Source organism: Gouania willdenowi, chromosome 8 (assembly GCF_900634775.1).
Source record: "Gouania willdenowi chromosome 8, fGouWil2.1, whole genome shotgun sequence".
Classification (NCBI taxonomy): Eukaryota; Metazoa; Chordata; class Actinopteri; order Blenniiformes; family Gobiesocidae; genus Gouania; species Gouania willdenowi.
Genome location: NC_041051.1, coordinates 18,905,061 through 18,927,421, shown reverse-complemented (window position 1 = coordinate 18,927,421; position 22,361 = coordinate 18,905,061). Strand labels below are relative to the sequence as shown.

The following is a 22,361-nucleotide window of genomic DNA, read 5'->3' as shown; positions in this document are numbered from 1 at the left end:
TTTGAGACCTCTTAACTATGTACAAAATAATTTAATCTTGTAAACAAACACTTTTCTACAGTGCATCTAAATAAGCTCACATTGTATTAAAACAACCTTGTGGAATTAAAGCACTACAGGCTGTTCTTAGCAGCTTAGCTGACACATTTCCCAGTTTGTCACTACTCCATCGGCGACTGAAAGATGGAAATAATGGGATCTTCATGGTTGGTTACGACGAGGACACTGCGGAACTTGTCAAACAACGTCTTGAGCTGCGAACGCCTCATGTTCTCGTTGTACATAATCTCCTCCAGATGGTGATGTCCCCGGAAATAGTGCAGCAGTCTAGAAACGCAGAAAAACAACATGAGACGCACACACACACACACACACACACACACACACAAATACGAATCTTGGATTGACTAAATGGTTCTTTACGTAAACAAGTCATGCATATCAACCAGGATTGGGTTCAATTACAATTTTCAATTACAATTCCGTCTCCAATTATCCATGTTCATTTAAACTCAATTATGATTACGATGACTGACATTTTTTTTCCAAGTACAATGTTTGTTTCTCTCCTGAAAGTCAATTATATTCTCAATTACTAAAGTTTAATTAAAATTGATCACAATAACTGAGCCTTTAATACATACGAACATAAAACATAACCTCTTGTCTTAAATCAGCTGTAAAATGCACTAAACATATTATCTATCATCTAATTTTATTTTTACCTTGTTAGGCTTTCTAATCAATGAAAATATTGGTATTAATATTTTTGGTGTGGGTGTCTGACCCTGTTTTCTGTAAGTGTAGCCCTTGTTTTCAATTTTTAAATAGTAAAATATTCCTCATTTTAATAACTATGTACTGTATGTATAAAACAAAACTAGCATGCTTCCCCAGTTTAGTGTTTATTTAAATCATAATTGACAGTTGTCATAGAATTTCCTTGCCAATTACAATTGCAAAGTCAATTATACAAACTCAATTACGATTACAACAGCAACATGTTTTTGGAATTACAATTACGTAACACTTGTAATTAATTATCAAATACACAATTACGCTTATAATTGAACACAACCAAGATATTGTTTAAATATCTCTTCTATCCTTGTTAGTCAAGTTAAAACAATGATTAATAAAAAGAGCTTAGAGATGTTCAAACCAGTCTGTCTGTCACAGACTAAACAACAGCAGAGACTGTGTTCACAAATAAAAAAAGTATGGCTCAATGTGAGGCAAGTCAGCTTCATCCACATGTATCTAAATAAAATTGGAAAAGGGTTTTTTCCCCCTTAATTAAAGCAAAAACAAATATTGCACACTTAAAAAAACACACATTGTTGTCAAGACAAAAGAGAATAAACATAAACTGCATTGATTAATCACAGCTATTTTAAACAAAGTAAGCAATTCTTGGCTTGTAGTAATAAAGAAATACAGTGACCCATTTAGATTGTTCAAACTAGTCGTTTTTAGATTAAAAACAACAACACAGCTGTATTAAACTCAGCAATAATCTGTGGTGCATATACATAGCCAGCAGTGACTCTACTTGTATTTATGGGTAAGTACATATTTTAAGGTAAAAAGAGACAAAAGAAATCGCAAAAAAAGAAATTAAGTTCTCACTAAATCAGAACATGAATGTCTACAAACTAACAATGATGTGTTTTACCGTGCAAACATGCGCAGATCCTCTTGGTTTTGTGCAGCAGGGATGTTGAGAATAACCTGTCTCTCATTTTCAGACAAGCTGGCGAGCAGCGTCTCCGTCATCCTTTTGTTGAGTGGAGAGTCTCCATTGGTCAGCAGCTCTGCACTGGAGTTCTCCATACTGGGACTAGTGAGGGTCATGTCGTCACTACTGGCTGTGGTGAAGAGAACACAGATTCTCACGTACTAGAAATAGTCTGATCTACACGTAGAGGATGTGTTCAAAACACTAATGTACTATAAACTCAACGAGTATAATCTACTATATACAATTAGTATAATAAGGATGGTGACCACCGTTCCCACTGAAGTATACTTCCAAGTTTCCCAAGATGCATTTTGAACCTACAACGACAAAAACCTGAAGCACACTGAGGCTAAATATATCTGTAAATACCACCTTTGAAAGTTCTGAAAGCATTTTAAGCGAGAAAGTGACCAAGTAGAATATCAACATGTGGTCATTTGATCCATAAAACACGCAGAAATACATTTCATGTCTACAAGAGCCGAAAGCATTAAAAATGAATGGAAGACAAGAAGAGATGCTTTTGTTTTGAAAAGGGGATGTTTGATTTTTAGCTTGAACAGTTAGTGTAAGTGGTACGTTAGTATGTGTAGTTAGTATGAGTACTACGTTAGTATGAGTGGTACGTTAGTATGAGAAGTTAGTATGAGTGGTACGTTAGTATGAGTGGTACGTTAGTATGTGTAGTACGTTAGTGTGAGTGGTACGTTAGTATGAGTGGTACGTTAGTATGAGAGGTACGTTAGTATGAGTACTACGTTAGTATGAGTACTACGTTAGTATGAGTGGTACGTTAGTATGAATGGTACATTAGTATGAGTACTACGTTAGTATGAGTACTACGTTAGTATGAGTGGTACGTTAGTATGAGTGGTACGTTAGTATGAGAAGTTAGTATGAGTGGTACGTTAGTATGAGTGGTACGTTAGTATGTGTAGTACGTTAGTGTGAGTGGTACGTTAGTGTGAGTGGTACGTTAGTGTGAGTGGTACGTTAGTATGAGTACTACGTTAGTATGAGTACTACGTTAGTATGTGTAGTACGTTAGTATGAGTGGTACGTTAGTATGAGTGGTACGTTAGTATGAGAGGTACGTTAGTATGAGTACTACGTTAGTATGAGTACTACGTTAGTATGAGTGGTACGTTAGTATGAATGGTACATTAGTATGAGTACTACGTTAGTATGAGTACTACGTTAGTATGAGTGGTACGTTAGTATGAGTGGTACGTTAGTATGAATGGTACGTTAGTATGAGTGGTATGTTAGTATGAGTACTACGTTAGTATGAATGGTACGTTAGTATGAATGGTACTTAGTATGAGTGGTATGTTAGTATGAGTACTACGTTAGTATGAGTGGTACGTTAGTATGAGTACTGCGTTAGTATGAGTGATACGTTAGTATGAGTACTACGTTAGTATGAGTACTACGTTAGTATGAGTACTACGTTAGTATGAGTGGTACGTTAGTATGAATGGTACATTAGTATGAGTACTACGTTAGTATGAGTACTACGTTAGTATGAGTGGTACGTTAGTATGAGTGGTACGTTAGTATGAATGGTACGTTAGTATGAGTGGTATGTTAGTATGAGTACTACGTTAGTATGAATGGTACTTAGTATGAGTGGTATGTTAGTATGAGTACTACGTTAGTATGAGTGGTACGTTAGTATGAGTACTGCGTTAGTATGAGTGATACGTTAGTATGAGTGGTACGTTAGTATGAGTGGTATGTTAGTATGAGTACTACATTAGTATGAGTGATACGTTAGTATGAGTACTACGTTAGTATGAGTACTATGTTAGTATGAGTGGTACGTTAGTATGAGTGGTACGTTAGTATGAGTGGTACGTTAGTTTGAGTACTATGTTAGTATGAGTGGTACGTTAGTATGAGTACTACGTTAGTATGAGTGCTACGTTAGTATGAGTGCTACGTTAGTATGAATACTACGTTAGTATGAGTGCTACGTTAGTATGAATGGTACATTAGTATGAGTACTACGTTAGTATGAGTACTACGTTAGTATGAGTGGTACGTTAGTATGAGTGGTACGTTAGTATGAATGGTACGTTAGTATGAGTGGTATGTTAGTATGAGTACTACGTTAGTATGAATGGTACGTTAGTATGAATGGTACGTTAGTATGAGTGGTATGTTAGTATGAGTACTACGTTAGTATGAGTGGTACGTTAGTATGAGTACTGCGTTAGTATGAGTGATACGTTAGTATGAGTGGTACGTTAGTATGAGAAGTTAGTATGAGTGGTACGTTAGTATGAGTGGTACGTTAGTATGTGTAGTACGTTAGTGTGAGTGGTACGTTAGTGTGAGTGGTACGTTAGTATGAGTACTACGTTAGTATGAGTACTACGTTAGTATGTGTAGTACGTTAGTATGAGTGGTACGTTAGTATGAGTGGTACGTTAGTATGAGAGGTACGTTAGTATGAGTACTACGTTAGTATGAGTACTACGTTAGTATGAGTGGTACGTTAGTATGAATGGTACATTAGTATGAGTACTACGTTAGTATGAGTACTACGTTAGTATGAGTGGTACGTTAGTATGAGTGGTACGTTAGTATGAGAAGTTAGTATGAGTGGTACGTTAGTATGAGTGGTACGTTAGTATGTGTAGTACGTTAGTGTGAGTGGTACGTTAGTGTGAGTGGTACGTTAGTGTGAGTGGTACGTTAGTATGAGTACTACGTTAGTATGAGTACTACGTTAGTATGTGTAGTACGTTAGTATGAGTGGTACGTTAGTATGAGTGGTACGTTAGTATGAGAGGTACGTTAGTATGAGTACTACGTTAGTATGAGTACTACGTTAGTATGAGTACTACGTTAGTATGAGTGGTACGTTAGTATGAATGGTACATTAGTATGAGTACTACGTTAGTATGAGTACTACGTTAGTATGAGTGGTACGTTAGTATGAGTGGTACGTTAGTATGAATGGTACGTTAGTATGAGTGGTATGTTAGTATGAGTACTACGTTAGTATGAATGGTACGTTAGTATGAATGGTACTTAGTATGAGTGGTATGTTAGTATGAGTACTACGTTAGTATGAGTGGTACGTTAGTATGAGTGGTACGTTAGTATGAGTACTGCGTTAGTATGAGTGATACGTTAGTATGAGTACTACGTTAGTATGAGTACTACGTTAGTATGAGTACTACGTTAGTATGAGTGGTACGTTAGTATGAATGGTACATTAGTATGAGTACTACGTTAGTATGAGTACTACGTTAGTATGAGTGGTACGTTAGTATGAGTGGTACGTTAGTATGAATGGTACGTTAGTATGAGTGGTATGTTAGTATGAGTACTACGTTAGTATGAATGGTACTTAGTATGAGTGGTATGTTAGTATGAGTACTACGTTAGTATGAGTGGTACGTTAGTATGAGTGGTACGTTAGTATGAGTACTGCGTTAGTATGAGTGATACGTTAGTATGAGTGGTACGTTAGTATGAGTGGTATGTTAGTATGAGTACTACATTAGTATGAGTGATACGTTAGTATGAGTACTACGTTAGTATGAGTACTATGTTAGTATGAGTGGTACGTTAGTATGAGTGGTACGTTAGTATGAGTGGTACGTTAGTTTGAGTACTATGTTAGTATGAGTGGTACGTTAGTATGAGTACTACGTTAGTATGAGTGGTACGTTAGTATGAGTACTACGTTAGTATGAGTGCTACGTTAGTATGAGTGCTACGTTAGTATGAATACTACGTTAGTATGAGTGCTACGTTAGTATGAATGGTACATTAGTATGAGTACTACGTTAGTATGAGTACTACGTTAGTATGAGTGGTACGTTAGTATGAGTGGTACGTTAGTATGAATGGTACGTTAGTATGAGTGGTATGTTAGTATGAGTACTACGTTAGTATGAATGGTACGTTAGTATGAATGGTACGTTAGTATGAGTGGTATGTTAGTATGAGTACTACGTTAGTATGAGTGGTACGTTAGTATGAGTACTGCGTTAGTATGAGTGATACGTTAGTATGAGTGGTATGTTAGTATGAGTACTACATTAGTATGAGTGATACGTTAGTATGAGTACTACGTTAGTATGAGTACTATGTTAGTATGAGTGGTACGTTAGTATGAGTGCTACGTTAGTATGAGTGCTACGTTAGTATGAATACTACGTTAGTATGAGTGGTACGTTAGTATGAGTGGTACGTTAGTACGAGTACTACATTAGTATGAGTGATACGTTAGTATGAGTACTACGTTAGTATGAGTGGTACGTTAGTATGAGTACTACGTTAATATGAGTGGTACGTTAGTATGAGTGGTACGTTAGTATGAGTGGTACGTTAGTATGAGTGGTACGTTAGTATGAGTGGTACGTTAGTACGAGTACTACATTAGTATGAGTACTACGTTAGTATGAGTGGTACGTTAGTATGAGTTGTACGTTAGTATGAGTGGTACGTTAGTATGAGTGGTACGTTAGTACGAGTACTACATTAGTATGAGTACTACGTTAGTATGAGTGGTACGTTAGTATGCCATTTTGAACACAGCCGACATGTGCAGGGGGACGTACTGGGAGAACCGAAGCTGATGGCGCACGGTGTGCTCAGACTGCGGCATCCGACTCTGGTAGCCAGTAGTGGGTCTTCATCCCTCATTCCAGGCTCGTCCTCACTGGGTGGGACTAACAGGCAGACGTAGGTGTGCAGCTGGATGAGCAGGCGTCGCTGGAGCATCCACACCACCATGTGGATCAGCTGGGCCTGGTCAGAGAGCAGTTCAAACTATTATACAAGCTCAAAGCTGAGCCACAAACAACAACTAAAGTGGTGTGCATGGGTTTTTGTCATTCATAATTCATTCCAACAGTTTAGTTAAACAGGATGTGCAGACTGCTGTTACAATACGGCACAGTGCTTTCATTTTGTTTGGACTACGTTTAGAAAAATCTGAGATTTCATGAAAATGTGACTTTTGTTTACCAAGTTGTGGCTGAAAGGATCTCATTGTTCATTCTTTTCTATAAGCAAAATGGTTTATGCTACAAAAAACAAAAAACTATTACCCAATAGGCTCCACCAATGTCCACTTGAGTGTCTAAAGCAACACAATATTGGTAAATATTTGAATGTGGTATTGGTTTATAAAATATTGAATGGTCAAGCTTCGCCTCCACTGTGAAAATTTGCCAAGGGAAATTATGGTGAAACCTGAAAAAACACCTATTGATTTACCATCTTCAGTCAAGACGTCACAATATGGGTATCTAATCACGCACTTACTTCTAGGGCACCGCTGTGTATTTACATTGGTAGACTGTGTTCAAACATTAGCATGAGCTAGCACCTGATACATTATTGTCTATTGTTCGGCTTTACATTGTTTGTTTCTCATTCTTTTCATCTACCATTGCTAATATTATTTCTTATTAATTTAAATGACACTATAATTGTTAAACATATTTACATTGAAAATGCAACAGTTCAGTTTTAAAAAGGGAGAATGGCTCAGATTACAGCAAAGATCTAACTTTTATTCTATGTATTTTATTAATTCTTAATAATAATTCATTCTTAAGCATAGACCTTTTCTTGTCTTATTTTTCCTACAAAAATATTTAAAAATATTAAATAAAATATGTCACTACGATTCGGATGTGCCGATATCACTTTTTCATTTCCGATATGATACCAATATTGCAGCCTTGCGTATCAGCCGATACCAATATTGATCGGATATCAGCATGAATCATACATACATACTTTTATTACTTTTTTATTTGATAAAAAAAATAATGATTACTTATTTTGTAGTGTGGAATGTTAGAAAAGGTTTGATCAAGTGATGTTACTCAAACAGAGAACAATAGTCAGCAACTGTAGGTATGAGAAGAACTGATCCATTTATTATTGTTTACATACATTTTAACCTTCAACATTATATCCACAGTATTTTACAATTAAATAAAATAAACACAAAATGAATTGGGGAAAAAAAAAATAATAATAATAATAACAATAATTGAATCTGATATTCGATATTCGTTTTAAGGCTGATATCGGACCGATATCGATATTGAATCGGGACACCCCTAACTACAATGTAGACCAAAGCTGATGTTTTGCTTCTGTTGTCTCTGACCATTAAGCAGATTAGTGATGACTGGTGAAATAAGAGGAACAGGATGTGCATGGGAAGAAATAGCAGAACCAGCATAAATAAGACAAAACACACAAACAACTACACGTCTGTCTTTTCAAGAAATCATTAAAAAGTAAAAAAGCTTAAAAGCTAACAATCAATCACTGATTTTTTTTTTTAGTTTGCTATATTAGATCAGGTAAGATAAATTTGTCATTAGCATCTTTGATCTTACCTCCTGTGCGGGAGCCTCCAGGGGATTCCTGAACTCAGCCAGTGAGACAGGCAGGGAGAACTTGGCCAACATGGAGGGTAGATCATGACCAGGAAACTGCAGCGCAAACTGATCTGCTACAAATGAATATCTATTCAGAGAGAAGAAGAGGGACCATGTCATGTTCTGCCAACACACAATGCAGTGTGAAGTCCATCCAATCACAGCTACTCACAGACAGATGTTGGCATGAGGAGAGAGCATGTACACGTTGTTCTCACACAGTGGGTAGATGATGATGGCTTTACCCCAGTACACCAGATGAGCAGCAATCTGAAAAATCTGAGTGGGAACAGACTGGACTTTGATTTGGAGAATTGTCATGTTATTTAATTTTTAAGGAAAAAATAAATAAAGATTTATGTCACATAAATAAACTGGACTAGGGGAATCTGTGTATCATTCATTTTTCATTATGTAACAAAAACATAAAAAATGAAAAAAAAAAAAAAAAAACACTCATTACTTGATATTTGTTGCCAAAACCAAAATAAAAAAACCGAAAACGCCTTGTTTTTCAAATTCAAGCTCTTTTGCTTCCGTACAGAAAACGAAAAACAAACAACTTTATCCATTTTCAAAGCAAAAGAGCTTGGATTTGAAAAACAAGGCGTTTTCTGTTTTTTCATTTTGGTTTTGGAAACAAATATCAAATAATCAAATTTTGGTTTTTCATGTTTTTGTGACACAATGATGAACGAATGATACACGGCTTTAGGAGTGTCATAGACAAATAATCCCCAGAGCGGTTATTCTCAACCGTTCTTGGGCCACGAGTGCCAACTACTGGGCCGGGAAAAACTTTCAGTTCTGCACCTGTGGGCCTCGAGGCAGTGAGGCATCGTTCAGTTTTTGAACACGCTCCAATAAGCAGCAGCAGAAGAAGACAGGTGCAAACTTTTGGCTGAAGTTATGAAAAAGTTTTTGAAACAAAAAAGTGAAGTTGAAAGTGATGCCACCCCCTTCTCAAAGGCTAAATGTATCTGCAAATACAACCCTGACTTTATTAAGTTTGGCTTTGTGAGCGTAGGCAGTGAGGCAGTGTGTTGAGCGTGGGATAATAACGCTAACCAACAAAGCTCTGAAGCTTTCAAAATTAAATCATCAGCAGGTTATACGTTAATATGTTCAATTGCACTTTATTTAAATTCTATTTACACTTTATTTATTTCATTTGATACTTTTTATTAGCAAATCATTTTGTTTATCAGAAATTTTCTTCAGTTTTTTGAGTATCTGAATCAAAATAGTTTGGTATTTTGATCCTTTATATTTCTTCTTGTAGCAACTTGATTTGCTCTAATTACTCACCTTTATAGTGTTGTTGTATGTGCAGGTTTACATATAAAAAAGAAAGGTCTTTGAGATTATCACAGTGTATCATATCATTTATTTTAAAAGGTTTTAGCTTGTTAAACTGTAAGTGGACTAGATTTAGTTACTTATTACATATTAAACCAACATTCCAATCAATTGAAATGAAAGTGGTAATATTTAAATTGACCCCGGGCCACTTTGTATTCAGAAAATTGGGACCCGGGGTCAAAAAGGTTGAGAACCCCTGCACTAGAGGACAGTGACAGGCTACAAATGTAACAAACTCTTGAAAATAATAATGTTATTTATTTATTTTTTTTTTATGAATCTTTGAATGAATATTTAAAAGGACAACACATTCAATACTGGAACGGTATCGATCTTAAAAGTGATTTCCACGTTGACATTGTGTGTATTATTACTATTCAGTGTTGCATCACATGCTCTTTCTACCTGCAGTAAAGCCAGGTCGGCGTCCTGGGCGAGCTGCTGCAGGTTCTTCACAGCTGAGCAGGTTCTGATCAGGCGAACCATTGCAGGTGAGCAGTCCAGTGGTAACTGGTTCAGTAGAGATTTCTCATTTTCCAGCAGCAGCAGAGCGTGATAAGGTCTGAGGGACCAAAGGGAAATATTACACTTTAGAGGCAGTAGGGGGCAGTATAGTCCAAAGAAAAAGTTTCTAAAGAGGGGTTTGAGTATTAAACGTGCTGATACTGGCAGGTGGATACAAAAAAAGTGTCTATTTGTAAAAAATATTTTGAAAGAAATGGGATTATTTTTGAATAATTGTACGACACACTGTGGTAGCAAGTACTTTTCAAAATGATTCCAAGCTAAATTTCCTATTCAGGATCATTTGAACATAATACATAAATAGTTTTTATTATAATAAACACTAAAACCTGGGGGAAAAAAGGCAAAATATAAAATTATTAAAACTGACACACATGGTTGATAGATCTTCATAGGGCTGGGACAATATGATTAGATTTTAATCCCGATACATCTGGGTGTGTACTCAATTCATATGGTGATTCTGATTTATTAAGTATTTCGATTTGATAGCAATGAATCTAACAATTGTCGTGATTTTAATTTCCTTATTTACCGTATTCAAAAACAAAAGTTGAATCATACATTTATAGAAACAACATATGAGTTAAAAAAAAAAAAAGAAAAATGCACAGCACAAGTCAGTCAGTGGGTCTGACATTTACTGTAACTGCACATTAAAGTGCGCTACAATACATGTTAACCTATGACGACATATGCAGATACGGTGAAAAAAAATAAAAAAAATTAATCGATTCTCAGGAAATGAATAAACAAACATCTTTTCCTTCTTCTTTAAAATCAATTCTGGGGATTAATGGTCACACAAAAGAATTGAGATATATCATAAATCCATATTTTTTCCCACAACTAGGTTCTGATATAACTAATGTTATCCAGCCTCTGCATTGGGAATTACAATCCTTCCATTCAAATGTCATACAGCTGTATCGTTAACATGTGTAATATGTGTATCACTCATTAATGCGTATTATCTGTAAGCAATTTTACCTACAACAACTAAAACAGAACAAAAGATCATGTCTGTAAACTAAAGGAGTAATTGTAATTTCAGATTAATGACTCAGTTTATGAAAAAAAAAAGCCCAGTAATGTTTGCATTTTAAAAAACTGCTTGGTGGGGAATGGGTGGGAGCGTGTGATAGTGACGCAGTTTTCAACTGCAGATTGAAATCTTAATCCACGGTTTTAGTTCATGAAAGGAAGGTTGAAACATTTGTCTTTACTAAAGTTAACTGCACACAAATAAATACCAACAGGTACCTGATGGCCTTAAGGCTGCGCTCCAGCGCCTCAGGGGGGATGTAGGTCCCTCCTATTCTGTGGATCTTGTGTGGTAAACAGAAGCTGACCTCCAACCAGCTGTTGATATGCAGTCGCACCACACCCGTTGTACACAGGCTGTTGTGTGAAAAAGCCAATATTTAGATGCATGTGTGTATTCACACTGGGAACAGGCTGAGGTGCTGTGTGTTTAATATGTCACACCTGTCATAGGCCTCCTTCAGGTCCTGGGCGAGCTTACATTTAGGAAGAATCTGTCTGAACGGGGACTGAGGGTTTCCATCTGCTGACGTCAGGAGAAGCATTGAAAACATAAACCTCACCATGTTACAGGAATGCTGAGGTGTGTGTGTGTGTGTGTGTGTCTCACTCTCAGTCATGGTGGTGATCTCGTCCTGGACGGCCAGCATCAGCTTGGCCTCCCTCGTCAAGTACTGGCAGCGGCGCTCCTCGTGCTGCAGGGCGATGGCGATGCGACGGGACAGGTTGTGCATGCAGCTGATGACGGACGGGTCAGCATTCGCCTGCACAGGCAACGACGAGAACAGAAAACGACTCTTTACACCAGGGGTGTCCAACTAATATTAGCCCGAGGGCCAAATACGAAGCAGTTTCATCCCAAGTGGGCCAGAGATTTTAGGCGGAAAAATGAAGAATGTCAACATTAATGGTCCCTAGTTTGAACTTCTAAATAGTGCTGGGCAATATATCATGATTCAAGATATATCGAGTTTTCTATTTTAGCGATATAGAAAATGACAATATCGCCTATATCAAGATATATCTAATTTTTTTTAACTTGTTTTTATTTATACAATCACATAGTACAAATCACATCATACAAGTATTTCATATTATCATAGAGTACAGTCAAACAGTGTTCTACTTTACAATTTTTCCATATTTCTGAGACATATATTTTTTATAGCTTATTTTGTATTAAAATACTTGTTTTAGGAGTTGCTGCTTTTGTTACTTCTCAGAACAGCATGAAAAGCACAGTTTGATAAATTGCTGAGTGCGTCTTAACGTAGACCGTCCCCTAAACAAGCCACACTACAGAACTCACTCACACGTGCTGTCCCTTATAGGAGCAAAAGCCAAAAGTGACAAATATTGCGCAGCTGTTTGTTAATAAATGGTCTTGTGTGGCATTTTTCATTAGCACATTTAACAGAAAATATACAGATTAATATCTAATACTTAACAGTATATTGCCATTTCGAGAAAAAATATTGATATATGAGTTTAGGTCCATGTCGCCCAGCCCTACTTCTACATATAAATGATATTCACACATACAAGTATGTAAGGCAACGACAATATCCAAGCAATTAATGACATATCAGTCCCTCCAAGATCTTCTTTTTTGAATTTCCTTGATTTTGTGACCAAATTGTATTTCATTTGGGGAAATTATGTTAAAAATTTTAAGGAAAAAATGCAGGATTGCAGTAATTCATGTTTTTCTTTTTTTCTTCTGTCATTTAAATTTCTCTTTAGGACTGAATTGGATGCTGTAAAGGACCAGATTTGGCCCTCGGGCCTTGAGTTTGACACATGTGCTTAACACTGTTAAACACGGCTGCACTAAAGTGTAAAGTGTCGTCTAAAGAAGCGTATCTAAACCTTTTGGATCCATGGAGCCCCTTATAGGGTAGAAATTCTTTAAGGACCCCCATCTAATTAAATACAATGTACTTCCGTTCGACCCCTAAAACCGTAGGGAATGATCTTTTCATTCAACTTCAATATATAAGATCTAAAATATAAGAAATGAACTTACAGCTAGTACCTGGACTAGTCTGAATGCACATAATTAACTGCAGAACTTAATGTATGTTTATTGTTTGATATTCTGACATTCAGTTTTTAATGCTGCTCTTGTGCCTTTTTAATTGGATGAAGCAATGGATTTTGAATTCAATTCAATAGTCTTGTAAATAACATCAAATGTGTTTGATGTATTACCAACAAACAAAATATGTGCACATTTATTTGAGAAATAACTGAGGTTTCACATATACTGTACATGAAAAGCACATTTGTTTCATTAGTGCGTTGGGCCTCAAGGCAAGGCAAATTTATTTGTATAGCGCATTTCATACTCAAGGCAACTCAATGTGCTTTACATGATAAAACATTCAATTGTTTAAAATCAAAAAGAACATTTAAAATCCTCAGCAAAGTCAATTAAAATCATCAGTAAAATCAATTAAAATCATCAGTAAAAATCAATTAAAATCATCAGTAAAAATCAATTAAAATCATCAGTAAAATCAATTAAAATCATCAGTAAAATCATCATGACATCAACAACATGACTAAAAATCTCTCTCTCAATCATATGCAGTAGAGAAAAAAAGTGCCTTTAACTTTGATTTAAAAATGTTCACATGTGATGCTGACTTCAGCTCTGCTGGCAGTTTGTTCCACTTCTTTGCAGCATAACAACTAAAAGCAGCATCACCATGTTTACTGTGAGCTCTGGGCTCCACTATCTGACCTGTGTCCATAGATCTGAGAGACCTGCTGGGTTCATACCTGACAAACATGTCACTTGTGTATTCTGGACAGAACCCATTCACAGATTTATACACCAGCAGCAGAACTTTAAAGTCTATCCTGAGGCTGACTGGGAGCCAGTGTAAAGACTTTAAAGCAAGTCTTTAAAGCAAGAGTATGACTTCATAAGCAAATGAAGTCATACTCTTTTTTTAATGGTAAAACATGAATGTTAGTTGTTGTTTCTGTATTATTAAATCACAAACCCCCAAACCTGCAGCTCGAGGACCTCAGTTTGAGAACTAGGATATTTAAACCACACATAGATTTAACACATGTACTCCAATGTGCTAATCTAGTTTATTGACCTGTCTCCTTTAATCCTTATAATAAGTTAATTACTAAAAACGTGTTTCATGTTGTTTTACTGCCCTGGGATGTTATAATGTATTGATGAATGTTTCACTATGATATCCTCAGAGTTGTAAACAACAATATTAATTTAAAAGAATTACTCAAATGACGCCATCAGGAACTAATGCACTGTTCATGTATGTCAACTCGTCATTTCTGATCATTTTAAACTATCTGTGCACCACATGTTACCATGTATATGATTAAACTTATGTGTGATTGAATGCTGTCCAGCACAAACATCTCTGTTACCAGGCAGATCTACTGGAGAACCATGACTGAGCAAAATCATTAAACACTGCCTTTGAGCTGGGGCCCAAACGGTGACTCAGCACATCTGACCACACTCCCCTTTGAGATTCTGTGCTCTCACAGATAGTGAGCACTATCGCTCTCACACACCCCTCTCTTCACAGGAGCCCCTCCTGTTTACAGAACCGCCAGCACTGCTGAAACTGCTGACTCATGGTAGGTAATAATGAAGACGTACAGGTCAACACAGATGCACCATTCACAATAAAAGAAGACATTTAAAGAGCGTAATTCACTGGTTTTCATACCCTGAGTGCAAACACCACATTGAACAGGATCATAGTCGGCATCTCTCTCTTCGGAGAAGGATCTGTTTTTGAAACCTAAACAGAAACACAGACGACACATATGTAAGGAAATATATACATATACAGTATATCAGTAAAGCCATTGGTTGCATAAAGGTCTCATTATGATCTCATAATCAAATATGATGGAGAAGTTGTTTAAGAGCATTGCACCGCTCATTTAAAATACATGAAAGGGACAAGGACACGTGTAACTAACTAATCACCCCAAATGTATGTATATATATATATATATATATATATATATATATATATTTTTTTTTTTTTTTTTAAATGTGTACTAATGTTTAATTGCTTTTTTCATGCACATGGCAGCATTAACACAGCAGCTGAATACTTATCAGATGATGACTGTGGAGGACTCATATTTTATAAGGTGGTGGCCTAACTCAGTGGTTCCCAACCAGGGGGTACATTGCAGGGCCAGGGGGTACTTGGAAACATTGATGAATCTATTTCCAACATGCTGAGTCATTTTTAAGCCTAATTCAGACACTGTACATGCTCATCCAACATCTTTTCCACCCGTTGACAATAAACGGCATTAATGGAATAAACACTATTGTGGCCTTAATATCCTACTAATTGTTACTAACATGTTATGCACATTACTAAAAATTGGGTAAATATATTCTTCAATATACAATAATTGTAATGCACAAAATTGATATCGAAGGTTGACATTTTCAGGCTGTAGGAGGTTTCAGAGGCCAACATGTTAACATAAAACAAGAAAGGTTACTAAATTGGAATGACAAAGGGGGTCTCCTAATCTGAAGAGAGACCTCGGGGGGTACATGAGACAGAAAAAGGTTGGGAAACACTGGCCTAACTGTTCAGGAAACGAGCTGACTGTGGCTGCCCATTTCTCCTCAGGCCTGACGTAAAAGCAGAGAACAAATTTTGAGTATGTAACCGTACATATATGACAATAAATGTCATAAATAACCTGTTTAAAACCTGTTTGAAATTATTTGAGTTTCATAAGCATTATCCTGCTTCAAGTAGCACAAAGACAAACTCAGTAATAATACTTATTTAGGTCCCAAGACTAATGTTCACAATATGATCGATGATAATGGCCTCGCGATAACATTACAATCTATTCATGGCAAAGTAAAAAAAAATATTTGCAGTTGGAAAACCAAAGCATAACAATGTGATGTGTAGTAGACCCCGTCAATCTTTTGTTAAAACCTTTTAATCCGACACTTGTATTCTCAACAATACATCTTTGTGACGTTTTAATATTACGATATCTTGTCAGACAATATATCGACCCACCTCTAGTTTGAACACTAGTACTGCCTTTCTACATTTCAAACCTCGTCTGGTATTAATCTCCTGATCTGTGACAGCAACAAACTATTTTTAACCAGAAGAATACACCTCACTCAACATAAGGTTTCTGATGCTTATTTTCCAATTTAGAACACCGTCTTAATATGTTTACGTTGAAAAATACATTTAATACTTGTTTGTGTTAAAAAGCAGTTAATAACTTGGCCAATAAGTTTAAATAATAATAATATGTTTTATTTAAAAGCACCTTTCAGGCCACCCAAGGACACTCTACAATGAAAACAGGGCAATACATTAAGAACAGAATAATACAAAGAAGAAGAGAAAAGAACAAGAGCAATGTAGGCAAAATTAGACATTGGAATTACAGAGAATGGGCAGATTGGAAGAGATAGGTTTTGAATAAATAAATATATATATATATAAATACATATATATGAGAAAGTGTTAAAATAAGTCATTTCTACCTCAAACACTCCTAATTATATGTAAAAACAATAAACGTCTTAAACAGTCAAATACTGACATGTCTTTAGACGTCATCAGGACTAACGCCCACACAGGCTGGAGTGAAACCAGCACATTGTCACCAGCAGGGGGAGAAAAAGACCACAGCTTCCCCTCAGAAGGAAGTTCTTTTTGGCTCGTGCCAAACTGGAAACAAGATTTTAATCGTGGCCTAAAGTTTGTACCTGAATGATGGGAGGATGCTGGAGGAGCGTAGGGTGGCCCACAAATCTCACGTTGTCTATCTTCAGCTCAAACTTCTTGCCACACATGTCTGACTTGGTGGCCAGGATGGTGGCCAGGATGATGTCGGAGAACCTTCAGGGAGAGGAGAGCACGCTCAGTAGCAGAGGTCAGAGCACAGAGATTTAATACCACAATCATCTAGAGAAGAAGGGGTGCATTATCAGAGACGCATCTGCTCAATGTGTAACTCCACAATTAGAGTATGAATGGAAAGCTCGAGTGGCAGCTGCAGGAGAGAAAAGAAAGAAAGAAGGAAAGAAAGAAAGAGTCCCACTTGCAGGAGGATTGAAATCTGTGTGAAAGAAGAATATAAGAGTCTCATGCCGGTTTCACTTCAGTAACTCATGCTGCAATCAAGGAATGCAATTTAAGGTGTTATAACACAGTAACGACTCTCTCCACCGCCACAATCTGAACAGCTCCTTATCTGATTCTCAACACGAGGCACCCAAATCCATTTGAATAGAGAGCTATAGTGATTAACCTCTTCCTGGAGATTCATCTCAGACTCGTGTTTGCAAAAGATTACATCAAGATTATTGTGTTTGGGCACAAATCAGGAAAGACAGGGGTGATCTAAGCGAAGGAAAAGGTGGTTTAGAATGATTCAGTCTTACCCTGAAACCAACTGTTCGTCATTAAGTGGAGACTGATCTCTGAAATGGGGGGGTTGGGCCACAAAAACAGACACAAAACAGAACAAAACAAAAGGGAAAATGCAACACAGAGTTGGCCCGAATGCAGGATATGGACATCAACATAAATGTGACACTGATGTTAAAACAATGACGACATGACAGAATGCATCCCCTGGTGGTTGTGATGGTAAACGTTGGTTCTGTCCGGCAACAATTGGGCACTCAAACTGAAACTGGCCTGAAATGTGTACAAAATAAGTTACAATATGCATTTCCCCCTTTCCAATTCATAATGTTCTCATCAGTGTGGCATTACTGTCTGTAATTCAATGACTATACTTATTGTCACGATATTAAAACGTCACAGATGTATCGTCGAGGGGATATGAGTCTTATCGCACATGATCTACAACACACCAGATTGTTATGGTTTGTTTTTATTCTTTTATATTCCTATTGAGTTGAGAAGGTCCTACCCAACCAGATTAAGTATGTACTTTAAGTATGTCCAGCGTTAAAGTCTAATTTTTATTAGAGGTTATTTTTCCAACTGCAACTTTTTTGGCTTTTTTTTTCTTTTTCCAAAATTCATATCTTGAGCCCATTATTGTGTATCGTATCGAGAACTTATTGTATCGTCCCACCCCCAGTGTTGTTTACCTATACTTGTCTTGTTAAAGGGATCCTCCACTGTTTTTACAAATGTGGCCTAAAATCTTGGAAATGTCCTTATTAGAAGATCTATGTCTAACAAAACACATTATTTTGCACCATATTAGTTTGAACTTTTTAAAATGGGACTACTTTACCATTTTTTAACCTGTGCCGCAGCCATGTTGAAATGACGTCATTGATAACGCGACCTTCAGTCCATTGACTTCTATAGGAGTTTGGCAGCTTTTTAAGTCAAAATGACAACTTGTACTTCTTTGGGTTGCTCTAAAAATCAGTGAAAGTTAAAAAAAAAAAAAAAAAAAAAAGGCGATGTAAACCTTTTTTGTTTACCGAAATTTGATAAACAAAATCCATGACCCGAAAAAAAATCTATGACCACAGGGGGGGACAGTTCCAACTCCGCTGTTTCGTAGATGGCATGAAGAAGAGAAGAAGAGCTCCGGTTGCATGTAAATACAGACAACCATTCGGTACATCGCGTCATCAATGACGTCATTTCAACATAATCGAAAACGGTAAAGTAGTCCTGTTTTAAAGAGAGAATATGGTGCAAAATAATGCGTTTAGTTAGGCATAGATCTTCTAATAAGGATATTAAAAAAAACCACCTTGGTTATGAGGGGGATCTCGGAGCAGTTAAGACATGCCCAGTCTATACTATAAAATACTTACTATTCCTCTCTATTCACAGTTCTCTCAATCCAACCTACTCGCCACAGATAGCAGACTCCACAGGTGCTAGATTTCATAGGAGGGGCGGAGCCAACAGTGGTAGTTCATGATGTAAGAAGCCACCAAAACGTCATTAACTCGTAATAGCTGGGTTTTAACCCACAGAGGGCAGTCACTCTTACATTTTTACAACAAAATGTGCAAAATTTAAATACTTTGGCTAAAATATCAAGAGTTGCTCAAGAATCAATCAAACACATTTTAGTCTTTAGCAGAAAAGTAAGTGTTTTGGGGGTTTAGTTACACTATAACGTCTTATGGCACAATCACACCAAACGCGTCAAAAGCGGCAGGTTTACATACACAATATATGGTGAACGCGCTTTTAGGAGCGTCAAAGGATCCCGCAGAGCGTTTTGAAGCTTTTTGGGTGGCGGACGCTGTGCGTTTTGGAGATTTCAAGCTTTTTATGCACGTCCCGTGACTCCAACGCGGCCAACGCTAGAGTTGGGATTGTTGAACTTTTGGCTGGAATTGCGGCGCTTCGACCAATCAGGAGACAGTGACGCATTTCGTGAAAGGACTGTAGGACCCGGATGACAACACAACTATGCTGTGCTCTCTCCGAGCTGTAGAACCCTATATAACGACCTTGCTTGGAGGAGGAGTAGTGAGGATGTTGGTATCTCGGGTAAGTTACAGTATTTAAACGTTTCACCGGCAACAGATAAGCCCCTCCCCAAAATGTGCTCAACACGCTCTCTTCCCAACTTTTTTTTGCTTCCTTTTTACATTGAAGCACTAATCTTTTAACAGTAACTACCTCCTCCCTTTGTATATTATTTTAGTCAGTCTTTAAAATAAATAAATATATATATATATATATATATAAAATAAAAATGCTATTTAACTATTAACCTTAATCACTTTCTTTTTATTTCACTAACACCAACCAGCAGCTCAAGCTTACAGACGAGACAGAGGATCACAGACTGGCTCAATAAGCGTTCACAATCACGCACACACACAACAACAACAGAAGCTTAACACGTATGCTTGCACATTGAATCTAAAATGTTCACGTACATTTGATGGGGTTAGAGAAGTGTTGCACAGCAGGCTGACATTTTGTGTTGCCTCTTGTGCAACACCTCATTCACAGCGAGCCCAAACCTTTAGGTGCAACCAGGTCAAGTATAGAAGCGCTGGAAACAGCTAACAACATAGCTTTTTTTTTATTTCATCGCTTTTATTTGGAATTCCAAATAAAATTTCACTTCATATATACTGTGAAATATTTTGAATAGTAATGTTTACATGTTTATTGTTTTTAAATTGCTAATTAGATTTTTGCAACATATTCAATCATGCTTTAAGATTTGAATGACACATTTCAATGACAATATCTGCACAAGTCTAATATAGTCTATTGTTATTGGATTGGATAAAACCACCACAAAAATAGTGAGAAGTTTAAAATCCCATTATAAAATCTGTATGGTTAGTAGTGGTAGTTGTAGAAAATGCTTCATCACAATATAATAATAATGAAAATAATGTGCAGAGCAGAAATGTACATACCTGGAGTCACCATCTTGATCGTCAATGATATCTCCACTTGTGTTCAACGCGTACGGGCTCCGCAGTTTTGCTTGTGGACAGAAAAGAGCCACAAAATGATGACATGGAATTATAAAGTTTATATTTTTTTCCCCCAAAACATACCAGAGTTATGGATCACTTGACTGTCACGACAAGAGATTTCTCGATGTCACAGGGACACCTGTTTGCCCTGTGGTCCAAATTACTACTAAATAACTAATTGTGCATTAAGTACTAAGTAATTACTAACAACAATAAATATACAGTACTTTTTAGATATGTTTAAGATATATAATTTCCAAAAGTGTCAATATTAATGTTTGATATAATACAAAGTTGGGTTAATATGCTTTACTACAGTATTGTTCAAATGTATTCACTGAAATTTTTAATAATTATTTGTTATTTTTAAGGCACTTTAGTTGTTTCAATGTTTTCGGTCAGGGTATCTTGTTGAACTGCTATATACATGCCACCCACTAGCAGTGTGGTTTCAAAACTTTTTAAGCTGTGCTGTGGCCCCCACCCCCCATCCTTAAAAAATGTAAAAAAAAAAAAAATAATAATAATAATAATAATTAAAAAAACACATACTTTTAAGCAGTAATAAAGCTCTTCATTGAAAAAAAAAAGTGCAAAGGGGAAAAAAAAAAAAAAAAAAAAAAACATTTTCTATTTCTATTTTTCAAGCTCAAGCTTCAACCAGGCCATTCTTGCGCCCCACCATCTCCCCGCCCCGTTACGACGCCGCGCCCCTCAGTTTGGGAATCAGCTGTAGTTGTTCATTATATTATGGCTGTCCTATAAACAGTGACAGACAGACGACTGTCCTACCTGGGAGACCTGGCGGACGCTCGGCAGCTCTTTGGAACGGGTATCGGAACAGGAGCTTGTTCCCGCGGCTACCGGAGCTCACCAGGATGACGCTGATGGGGCTGGTTTTGTGGCCGCTCCTCTGAGCGCTGTCTGCGGAGTCACTGCAGATGGAAGGACGGTCCTCTGCTAACGATGGGTTTAGCATCATGTTAGCATCACTGCTAACGTGGCCACTCTGTGCTTTATCCGGGCGTCACTGTGAGCCCAGGATGATTTTCCTGTCTTAAGTCCTCTTTTCTATTTGAAATAAATAAAATATAAAATAAAATGTTATCTGCAACTGCGTGTTTCTCCAACCTTTGCCATCAGTACGTGTTGTGTGTAACTTCGAAAAGTGTCCGACTGAACCAAGGAAGGTGACAGCATGGTTTTCCTGTTCCGCCACACATGTTTTTTTTATACAAATATATTTATTTTAAACATTAATATTTGTTCAGTTTTAGTAACTACATAGACATAAAGTTAATGATACATACTATGAAGTAATGGTAAGGTTTTATTTCGTTGTTTGACACTGCTTTTATTAACAAGTCACACTATTTTAATCTGATATTATTCTGTTTTATTGATTGATATTGTTTTCCATGTTTTGATTTTACCTTTTTTTTAAATGTAATTGTTATGGTTGGCTAGCGCTACTGTGATGTTTATTTTGCATAAAGCACTTTTAATTGTCTTGTATATGAAAGGTGAAAAAAAAAATGTTTAATTCATCTCAGTTTAAGTTGACTCAATTTAATATATGTTAAATATATTTTCTGTATTGCTTTTCATTATTTTGTGATTTATTTAATTAAAATATGTATATTTAAACCTAACATATACAATTGATGGGGATTTCAAAGCATGAGGTGCTACTGTTGAAATGACTACAAACACAACATTCTGTGTGATGATAGAGGTAAAAGCAGTTAGCAAGTGACAAATCATTAAATAAGAAATGTTTCTATAATTATTTAATCAGTAA

At 36.6% G+C, this 22,361-nt stretch overlaps 1 protein-coding gene across 4 annotated transcripts; it reads right to left on the bottom strand.

Moving 5' to 3' along the window:
- Positions 1 to 151: 151 nt before the first annotated feature.
- nprl3 (NPR3-like, GATOR1 complex subunit) lies at positions 152 to 21,745 on the bottom strand. Of its 4 annotated transcripts, none has more exons than XM_028455219.1 (14): positions 21,353 to 21,745; positions 20,498 to 20,567; positions 17,549 to 17,587; positions 16,871 to 17,003; positions 14,817 to 14,891; positions 11,708 to 11,861; positions 11,542 to 11,623; positions 11,317 to 11,454; positions 9,934 to 10,090; positions 8,339 to 8,445; positions 8,125 to 8,254; positions 6,322 to 6,511; positions 1,676 to 1,868; positions 152 to 327 (listed from the first exon to the last, which is right to left on the bottom strand). In XM_028455219.1, the coding sequence occupies exons 1-14, from the start codon at positions 21,540 to 21,542 to the stop codon at positions 162 to 164; spliced, it is 1,824 nt and encodes a 607-aa protein (XP_028311020.1). In that variant the 5' UTR covers positions 21,543 to 21,745; the 3' UTR covers positions 152 to 161. The 4 variants fall into 4 exon arrangements, with proteins under 4 accessions (XP_028311020.1, XP_028311021.1, XP_028311022.1 ...); XM_028455220.1 differs by having other exon boundaries at positions 11,542 to 11,620; XM_028455221.1 differs by lacking the exon at positions 17,549 to 17,587.
- Positions 21,746 to 22,361: the final 616 nt, after the last annotated feature.